The sequence below is a fragment of the Carlito syrichta genome, unplaced genomic scaffold, assembly GCF_000164805.1.
Source record: "Carlito syrichta isolate Samal-C Ts95f unplaced genomic scaffold, Tarsius_syrichta-2.0.1 Scaffold311678, whole genome shotgun sequence".
NCBI lineage: Eukaryota > Metazoa > Chordata > Mammalia > Primates > Tarsiidae > Carlito > Carlito syrichta.
In genome coordinates, this window is record NW_007255774.1 from 626,682 (window position 1) to 636,996 (window position 10,315).

Consider the following 10,315-nt stretch of genomic DNA (forward strand, 5'->3'; position numbering starts at 1 on the left):
TAGCCACCGGTCACTAAAACAGGCCGCCCCGACGACGTTGCCACCCCCACCCCGGGGTGCCCTGCAGACTGTGTCCTGTGTCCTCCAGCAGAGCTGGATGGAGCCTGCTTTAGGGTGTGCGGCACAGTCACTCCTACCTGTTCCCGCCAACTCCTCATCCTGAAATGGCAAGAATGCCTCCCGTCCAGGATTGTGGGGATTAAATAAGAAGCCAATGTTAGCGTCTTTTTTTTTTTTTTTTTTTGAGTCAGAGTCTCACTCTGTCACCAAGGCTGGAGTACGGTGGCACACTCACCGCCACCGCAGTCTTAACCTGCTGGGCTCAGGTGATCCTTCTGCCTCAGCCTTCCAGGCATGCACCGCTATGCCCAGCTAATTTTTTTGATTTATGGGAGAGATGAGGTCTCGTCAAGTTGCCCAGGCTGGTCTCGAACCTCTGGGCTCAGGTAATCCTCTCACCTCCACCTTCCAAAGTGCTGGGATTATAGGTGTGAGCCACTGCAGCCCATTTAAAAAAATTTTTTTTTTTTTTTTTTTTTTTTTAGTAGGAGTCTCACTCTGTCACCAAGGCTGGAGTACAGTGGCACACTCCCAGCCACCGCAGTCTTAACCTGCTGGGCTCAGGTGATCCTTCTGCCTCAACCATCCAGGTAACTACAGGCATGCATCACTATGCCCAGCTAATTTTTTTGATTTATTGTAGAGATGAGGTCTCGTCAAGTTGCCCAGGCTGGTCTCAAACCCCTGGGCTCGGGCAGTCCTCTCACCTCAGCCTCTCCCAAAGTGCTGGGATTACAGGTGTGAACCACTTCGCCTAGCTTAGCGTCCTTTCTTCTTAGCACAATGCTGGACTTTGGGAAGAATGTAATTGGGAATTCATTCATTTATTCGTTCAACCAACCAACATTTGTTGGTCTATCACTAGCCAGTTCTATGGCTGAGCAGCCGTGGCCCGTAGATGCTTGTGCAAAGATCCTGCCTGCTGAGGAGAAAAGAGGTTTGGAAAGTGAGTGGGGGTGGTTCCCAGACAGCCCACCCCTCCCAACATTCACAAGTCGAGAGGCCAAGTGAGCCCCTCCCCTACCCCCAGCTCCAGAGCTGGGGAGGGGCTCCCAAGGGGTGAGGGCAGTGCTCCTTTGTTCGAGCTGCAGTGACCTGTTCGTTGTTCTCCTGTTCTCATGGCTTTTGCCACCTCCATTCCCCTCTCCCTGCCCCCCATTCCAACACAGAGCTGATGACTGTGTCTTAGGGAGCTTCCTGACGTTGAGGAACCATAGATAAGCAGTTAGTGGCACCTGACCTGAGATCTAGCCCCTGTCAGGCAGGAGAGTGTGTCCTCTTCATCTTCCATGCCATCCTCCACCTTCCTGGGGACTTTCCCCTCCCTCTGTTGCCTTTCTGGTCCCAGGGCAGTTGTGTACTAGGAGGGTGTATGTGTGTGTGTGTGTGTGTGTGTGTGTGTGTGTGTGTAAATTATCCTGGTGGCGAGGAGAGGTGTGGTGATGCTTCTGGGTTGAGAGTAGTTGAACTGGAAGAGGAAGGGCCAGTTTCCCAGATCAAGACTCTAGAAGGTCCCCTCACCTATATTCTAGACAGTTCTGGGACTTAGTCAGGTGGCTATGGGAGGGGCTTCCTGGTGGAGGAACAAGTGTAACCAGACTCTTGACTTCTCTAGAAAGGGTGGCTCCCTCCTCCACTAAAATTTAGGATAATAATTCCTTTCTTGGGCACTGGAGGTTAAATGAGATGCCTTATATGAAACATATGGAGTTGGCGGTTATTAGGGGAGAGAAAGTAGTCTTTTGCTAGACTTCTTGGGTCTCATCTTAAAAGTCTAGTTTTTTTTTGTTTTTTTTTTTAGTGAGAGTCTCAGTTGCTCAGGCTGGCATACAGTGGCACGTTCATGGCTACCGCAGCCTTGACCTGCTGGGCTCAGGTGATCCTTCCACCTCAGTCTTCCAAGTAGCTGGAACTACAAGCGTGTGCCACCATGCCTGGCTACTTTCTTTTTTTTTTTTTAACTTTACTTATTGTAGAGATGAAGTGTTGCCAAGTTGTTCAGGCTGGTCTCAAACCCCTGGTCTCAGGCAAGCCTCTCGCCTCTGCCTCCCAAAGTGCTGTGATTACAGATGTGAGCCGCCATGCCCTGTTGTTTATTTGTTTGTTTGTTTTCAATGATTTCTGAGTTTTGCTATTCTCTTGGCTCTTCTGAGAAGTCCTGAAAATGCAGTCCTTAGGATTTAGAGAAATACATGATTTCCTGAGGTTCTGGAATGATCAGTGAGATTATTTTGGTTCTCAAAGTCCTTTGTAAACCTCTGTGGAATGTTTGATGTAAAAGGTACCCAGGAGGCAGGAGCATGGGCAGGGAACTTTCATAATCCTTACCCCCAACAGATCCTGTTAATAGCAGCTGAATTACCCTGTGCCTCTGTTTCCCCATCTGTATCGGAAGGGGACTTGTTCCTCAGACAGGCAGTGAGGACTGTGCAACAATCTGTGCAGGTTGCTAGTAGGACTTGGTGATGGCTCTGCTCACCCATTCCGGCACTCAGAACATCTGTCCAGGGACCACAGCTGGGCCATGAGTCCTGGTTTTTACCAGCCCCACAAAAGCCAGGTCTAGAGCTTGTTACAGCAAGGCCACTATCCTCCTATTCCTGCACCCCACTCTCTTCCAGAGGGCAGCTGATTATTTGCAGGAGCCGCTGACAGTGACCCCAAACCGTTTTGTCTCTTGCCTCCTCTCTGAGGCAGCTACCCAGCAAAAGTCCTGTCCTTTTTCCCTGCACACTTACCCATTCGTGGGTTTCTGTGAGAGTCCGGGGTGACTGACTCTCTCGGGGTGATTGCTATTCTTTCTCTCTTCCCCTATCTTCACACAATAGTGGACTGGCAGCTCTGCTGACTTAGCCCAACGGGGAGGAAGCCTGAGCAGAAGTGGGGACGGGGTGGAGATCACCCGGATGCTTTCCACAGCCACTGAATCACTCTTAGGCAGCTTGTGTAACCAGTCCCCTGCCCCTAGGGACAATTTCCTGAGCCAGTGCTTCCTATTTGAGAAGAGGGACTCTGTGAAGCTCTGCAATGGGTCCCAGTGACAAGACTCTCTGCCTTAGCCTAGGATGCATTGCAGGAGGCGAGATTCACCATTGTAGATATTCCTGAAATATCAGGGACTCTCAGTTTAGAGACCGACTCTGTTCTCTACTTCACCATCAGGAGAGAAGGCTTTGGGGTCCAGATTGATTTCTAGGAATCTCTCTCTGGCGGGAAGAATTAATCCATGATTGGGCAAAGTCTATTTGTCTTAATCATGGGAGGTCAGTGGCATCCTGGCTGCAGAGGGTGTTTGGTCCTGTGCTCTTGGTCAAGTTCCTGAAGTCCTGGAATGCAGCTGGTGGCCTTGCAGCCGTCCTACAGTAGGCAGGCTCCGTGGTCCCCCGGGGGCCTTCTCATGAACCCCTCTCATTAGCAGTTGTGTCAACGGAGCTGTTTTTGGTGGCTGTGGACCGAGTTAAGTGAAAGATCAGCAGTTAAAGTTAGGGAGATATAAGATCTCTGTTCTCAACAGTTGCTCATTTGGAAAAATAAACCAGTGAACGATATTTTTCTATTGTACTTTTCAGAACCATTTTGTCTCATTATTCCTGTTTTAGCTGAATAATTGTATTACATTTGGAGAGTAAAAAACTTAAACACACACACACTCAAAAAAAAGATCTCTGTTCTCAGACCAGTGAGGTTCCAGTGCTCACTGTCTGATGTTATCGAGTCTTCTTTACTGTCTTGAGGTTGAAAATAAAACTCCCTGCACAAGCTGCCTTAGCCCAGATTCAAAGCTCTTAGACCAGAAGCTGCTGGGCCTTGGAGGTGTTTGCTTATGACCTTTTCTCTTGCCACACCCTGGGGCTCTTGGGAGGAGTTGAGATCTGCGCTGCAGTGCCAGGATGCTGCCTCTGTCAGTGCCGGCTTCAGTTGCCTTCCTGGGTCCTCTCACATCCTTCTTGCTCAACCTCGGGGTGCACAGTATGGAAACTGCTCTCCCCTCTCTGGAAGGCAGCGCGTGGCTTAGCTTCACAGAGTTGTGGCTGGAGACTGACGCGGCAGCGCCTTGCCCTGGCTTTCTGTAGCAAGTCTGTGTTGGAGGAGAGGACAGTTCTCCCTGCCCCGAAGGCCTGGAGATGGAAGGACGGGTGGTAGGCCGGGCACTCAGGTTCTTCCGACACCGGCTGCCTCGACTCCAAGCAGGTCAGGACTGGACGGCCCCACTTCCTTGTTTTCAGGGTGACCATCTTAAATGGGGCTGTTTCTTCCTCGAAATGCTTCTTCTTCTTCCTCCTTAATAGCACAACCTCCACATGGCTCTCCATGTGACTGGGCCGGGAGACTTCCCCAGCTGGTCATGCCCTCTGTGGGGTTGGTGTGGTAACAACCACATGCCCCATTTTGGGCCTGTTCTGATTTACCTAGGATGAGTTTACTCTCAGGGCATACTGTTCCAGGACTGCCCTGGGCACCCTACAGTAGGCAGACTCTGTGGTCTCCTGAGGCCTCGGGCCTCCATGTGGCCTCTCTAGTACTTTTCCTTAGCTTCCACCTGAGCCATTACCTTCCTCCTCTTGGCTCCCCATGGTTTCAAGGTCTCCCAGGGCAGGTGCCCAGATGGCTCTGATACTGTTTTCTGACCGGCTGTCAGGCTTCTGGTACCTCAGCGATGGCAAGGAGGTCTTGAGGTGTGGAGCTCACCCAAATTCTCACAGACTCCACTCTGGGAATGGGTCAATGAGCTAATAAATGGGTCCTGGTGTCTTGGTTTCAGGACCTCCCCAAGACAGCCCAGCGGAAGCGGTAAAGGAACCAGAAAGGGCCCAGGAGCACACTCTGTCCAACTTTGCTGGGGGACAGCACTTCTTTGAATACCTTCTCGTGGTTTCTCTCAAAAAAAAGCATTTGGGGGATGATTATGAGCCCACGATCACCTACCAGTTTCCCAAGGTAAGGACTGAGGAAGAGGGTGGGGGAGACAGAGGGCTGGGGTATTTGGAGGGTGGTGGGGAGGGTGGTTCTATTCTCTTCTCCCCATCCTGCCAGGGCTTGAGTCTGGAGCTGCCCTGAGCTCTGAGCTCACTGCTCTCCATTCCCATCTTAGCCCAGCCCTAGTTTTCTGTTATCACCCACAGAATCTAGGTCTCACTTCTTTGTGAGAGATTGACCTTAGCTTCCTAGCAGGGAAGCGAGGCTCATTCTCTTACCCCTTCTGGGACCTCCTAGTCCTTTCAAATTTCACCTTCAGTCACCCTTGTCTGTAGAGAAGCTTACCTTCTTCCAGACCTCCTAGAACGAATCCCTTCCCTGGATGTGTGGGAAGGAGCGGGTGGGGCAGGCACAAGCTGGTGAGCGGCACAGCACTCTGCCCCAGCCCAGGCATCTGACTCCTTCTTGTCTGGTCCTGCACCTGCTGAAGGGTGGGAACCCATCTCATTAACCCCTCTGTTAGCAGATGCGGCAGCGGAGCCGGCGGCTTCTGCTTTCTGATGTGGTATCTCTCTGACGTTTTATCCTCAGGGCCGTCTCAGGGCCTCTCTGCATTCAGGGTGGCCCTGACCCACTTCCTCAAGATACTGAAGTCCAACCTATGTTCATGTCCGCTTGGCCCAGAAGGGGCTGTCTTGGCTTTGGGGCCCTTCCAGCTAGACCCAGGATGTAAACTGTGCAGAGTGATGGGCAGAGGCACCCATTGTCCCCATACCAGTGGGAAATTTCGCACATCCTCTGACTCCTTTAGAGCCTTGAGGGAAGCTTGCCAGCCCTTGCCCTCTCCTTCTGTTCCTGCCCTCACCTCCACCATCTGCTAGTTCTTTTTCCTTTTCTTTCTAGCGGGAGAACCTGCTTCGGGGCCAGCAGGAGGAGGAGGAACGGCTGCTCAAAGCCATCCCTTTGTTCTGCTTCCCAGATGGGAACGCATGGGCACCACTCACCGAGTATCCTAGGTAACCGCTCAGACTTGACTCAAGGGTCTTGGATTGGGGGAGAAGGGACAAGTGTGAGTCCCTTCTCACCTGCAGCCCCCATCACCTGCTGTGCATGCCAGCTTCCTGCCAGGGAGTAGTGTGGATTCGTTTGTAAACATTTTGCTTGGGGCCCCTCAAGGCCAAGGGTATGAGCTATCGGTTTGACCCGTCACCTCTTATCAGTGAAGGGCCGGATGCTCCCACCCGTCCCAGAAACAATAGTCACTGTTTTTGACTCTGCCACTGGCAGAAGCTGGACTCAGCAGAAGGCAGGTGGCCTCTAAAAGTCAATATAGCGAAGACCTTGACAGCATGAGCCCTGGAATTGGATGCTTCAGTGAATTTTGACTTTACTAATTTCACGTTTATGTGACTGAGGATGAGAAACGCCCTGTCATCTGCCAGGTATGGTGGCTCATGCCTGTCATCCTAGCACTTTGGGAAGTGGAAGTGAAAGGATTGCCTGAGCCCGCAGGTTCAAGACCAACCTGGGCTACTTGGTGAGACCTTGTCTCTACAATAAATCAAAAAATTAGCCAGGCATGGTGGCGTATGCCTGTAGTTCCAGCTACTTGGAAGGCCGAGGTGGAAGAATCGCCTGAGCCCAGCAGGTAGAGGCTGTGGTGGCTGTGATTATGCCAGACAGAGTGAGACTTCGACTCAAAAAATTAAAAAATTACAAAAAGAAACACCCTCTCAGAACCTTGCTTCCTTCAACTTTTTTTTTAATTTAAATTTAATTTTTTTTGAGTCAGAGTTTCTCTCTGTTGCCCAGGCTGGAGTATAGTGACATCATGATCACGGCTCACTGCAGCCTTGACCTCCTGGGCTCAGATGATCCGTCCACCTCAGCCTTTCAAGTATCTGTGACTGCAGGTGCACACCACTACACCCAGCTAATTTTTCAAAATTTTTTGTAGAGATGAGGTCTCATTGTGTTGCCCAGGCTGGTCTCGAACTTCTGGCCTTAAATGATCCTCCCGCCTCAGCCTCCGAAATTCCTGGGACTATAGGCGCGAGCCACCATGCCCAGACAGTTCCTTCATCTTTAAAGTGTGAATGATAATTGAACCTGCCTCAGGGGGTTGTTTGGAGGAGGAAACGAGATGATGCATTTGGGCTTTGACCCCAGTGAGCATTTAGTAAGTGACCAGTGTTATTCCTGCCATGACTCAGCCACAACTCCCCTTGCCCTTGTCTCCACCCCCACTGATGCCCTCCCTGTTTTGGAACCCAGTTTTGGAACCTTCCCTGATTTGGACCACCTCCCTGTTTTAGAACCCAGTGAGTGGGGGTGCTAACCAAGCCTTGTCTGCTCTTTCTCAGGGAGACCTTCTCCTTCGTTCTGACTAACGTGGACGGGAGCAGAAAGATTGGATACTGCAGGCGCCTCTTGGTCTGTGCAGCTCAGAACCCCCCCTTCCTCTCTGCAGTTTGTTCAGCTCCACAGCTGGGCTTGCTCAAACCTCAGCTGCAAAAGCCCAGGCTCCCTGGCAGCGGTAGTTGTAGAGAGAGCACAGCCCGGTGCCAGCTGCCATGTTAGTGTCCCCTCTGTAACCCCGCAAGAACGAGGACCTGATTCCCCCCTCTCTTGGGGGCCTTTGCTGCCCATGCTCTGGTCTGTGCTCCCCTCAGCTTTTCATAGCTCACCTCTCTGTGAGAGGCTCCCACTGCCTCCCCTCCATGGCTTCTCTATGTCGGCCTGCTTGCCTTGGCCCCTGGAGCCTCCCAGAGCAGAGGCTGGGATTTGGACAGCTAGGTTCAAATCTTAGGTTAGAGGATTCTCCAAATGACCGTTGTAGTGCTTTCCTCCCTATCACTCCCTCATCTCCGAGACAAACTTGCTCCTTCTCTTTGCTGACCCCCCGAGTGTATGGGCGCTGAAGGTGGCAGAGCTCACCCACGAAGTCCAGTGTCCTCAGAGCCTCCTTTTGACCTTGACTGCCCTGCTGCCTGACCCCCGAATGGAACCTCTGTAGAGCCAGGCCTTTCTCCGGCAGGCCCACGATTCACCACAGACCCTCCCCGGCCCCCGCCTTCTGCCCGAACAGAACCAGCCGGGAGAAGCCCTGGGGGTGGCTGTGGCACTGAAGGAGCCTCTCTGTCCCTCTCTAGCCGGCTGGCCCTGGCCCTCGCCTTCCCAAAGTCTACTGCATCGTCAGCTGCATTGGTTGCTTCGGCTTGTTCTCCAAGGTAAGGGTGGAACAGGATTCCGCGGGGCCTGTCAGGCCTGTTCGGCCTCCAGGCTCTGCCTGGCTGCCCGCCCTGCCTATGCAACCTGAGCCCTTTCTGGGGCTCTCCCTCTACAGCCGGGGTCAGTGTCAAGGCAAAAGCAAGTTGGGGTGGACTTGATTCTAGGGAGAAGCAGAAACTGAATCCAGGGGACTGGGTCCCTTCCCACTCTAGCCACATAAGAAAGGAGGGGGGAGGTGGGGAGGGCAGTTAGGGTTCAGAAATTCCCTACCGGATGCAATGTTCACTATCTGGGGAATGGGCTACCTGAGACCCAATCCCCACCACTGTGCAGTATGTCCATGCTACAAACATGCATGTGTCCCCCCTGAATCTAAAATAAAAGTAGAGGGGAAAAAAGAAAAGAAGGGAGTTGAAGCAGGATGAGAAGAAGAGCCTCAGGAACCTTCTGCCCTGAGTTTCAGTGTCCTCATCTGTCACAAGGTCCCTCACCTTCCTACCTCACAAGTTGGTGTGAGGCTCACACGAGGCGATAGATGGAAATGCTCTTGGTAAAAGGCGGAGCCCTAAACACATATGAAGACATACAACAGAGGCCGCCCAAGAGTCCCTTCTGGCTCCTTCAAGGGTTGAGACCCCCAGGACTTCCGCTACTGGAGCTAATTTGAGTGCCAAGGCCCCTAAGTCAGGGTCTGAGAGGAATCCCTCAGAATAGACGGGCCAGGCCCTGGTGGCCAGAAAGGGCTTCATTGTGCTCCCAGCAGGAGGACCCTTAGAGGAGGAGGGGAGGACCAACCATCAGCTGTTGTTGGACAGAACATTCCGCTTCAGCTTCTAGGCTTCTTTCCCAACTAGCATGGATATGTATGATGAGTTTCCTCCTGGGGGAAGTAGCTTTCTGCTGGTGTTAGGAGAAGGGAGAAATATGAATTGGTAGAGAACAAAAAAGAGGCAGCCCAGGAAAAGGCAGGTCTCATGCAGGAGATAAACAACAGATTATTTAGCACGAGCCCAGTCTCTGCCAGGGAGGGAGAGGACCAGTTGGTGGAGGGGCCTGAAGATACATGGGGATTGACTGAACCAGCAAGAGAGCCTCACAGTATTCAGGGACACCTAGGGGCTCTGCCACCTGTCCGTAGCATCCTTTTGAGCTGAGCCTCCTGTGGACCTCCTCCCTTGCAGATCCTGGATGAAGTGGAGAAGAGACACCAGATCTCCATGGCTGTTATCTACCCGTTCATGCAGGGCCTGCGAGAGGCAGCCTTCCCTGCCCCTGGGAAGACCGTCACCCTCAAGAGTTTCATCCCTGACTCAGGCACCGAGGTGGGTTAGCAAAAGGGGTGAGAGCCTTCCTGGCTGGAGAGGCGGGGCTTCTGTGGCTTCTCTTACCACTGTTCTTCCATCCACCGGGTTAAAGTACAGAGAAACAAACTAGGCAGAAGCTGGGACTTCGGTAGAATGACTGGCAGAGTTGAAGTCAAACATCTGAATCCTTTTAACCTGTTGTCCACAAGCACCTAGTTACTACTCAAGCCACCGAGATTTATATATTGAACCATGTAAGCTGAGGCTTCTGGTGCTAAAAAGGACCCTGTCCCTAGCCCCCAAATCACAACTTGCTCCCACCTCCCCGCCCAATTCTGTGTCCGTTCTGTATCTCTACCTTACAGCCTCCATCTGTCTATTTCTTATCATCCATTCCCACCCCTAGACCCCTAGTAGGGCGGGTGCCCTACTCCATGCCACAGGGGGATGCTCTTGTTATAAGGCATCAAGCTGACTGAGGTTGCAAGTGGAACATTGTTCTAGGAATTCCAGTCCTGACCCCTGGAACTCTGAATGGTCTTTATGCCCTTCTGAACCCTGGCTTCCCTGCTGAAAAACAAGAGGGGCTAGAAATTTTCATTTACTCAAAAAATAAGTACCCAATGCTTACGGTGTACCAAGCTATACTATTTTCTGGGTAAACAGTGGTGACCAAGTAAATGTGATCCCTGACCTACTGGAGTGAAAAGTCCAGTGGGGGAAGACAGGCATTAAATAAACCCATCAATCTTTCACACACACACACACACACACACACACACACACACACACACACACACATA

The 10,315-nt window shown here is 51.9% G+C and overlaps 1 protein-coding gene across 1 annotated transcript in view; it reads left to right on the forward strand.

Annotated features, from left to right (window-relative positions):
- The first annotated feature begins 3,941 nt into the window (after window positions 1-3,941).
- The window catches only part of DENND2D (DENN domain containing 2D), a 16,630-nt gene continuing 10,256 nt past the window's right edge, over window positions 3,942-10,315 (forward strand). The window contains exons 1-6 of the mRNA XM_008068932.2: window positions 3,942-4,251; window positions 4,823-4,998; window positions 5,881-5,993; window positions 7,341-7,410; window positions 8,130-8,207; window positions 9,390-9,530. Of these exons, the coding sequence (XP_008067123.1) occupies window positions 4,185-4,251; window positions 4,823-4,998; window positions 5,881-5,993; window positions 7,341-7,410; window positions 8,130-8,207; window positions 9,390-9,530 (645 nt within the window). The 5' untranslated portion in view covers window positions 3,942-4,184. The remainder of the gene's footprint in view (window positions 4,252-4,822; window positions 4,999-5,880; window positions 5,994-7,340; window positions 7,411-8,129; window positions 8,208-9,389; window positions 9,531-10,315) is intronic.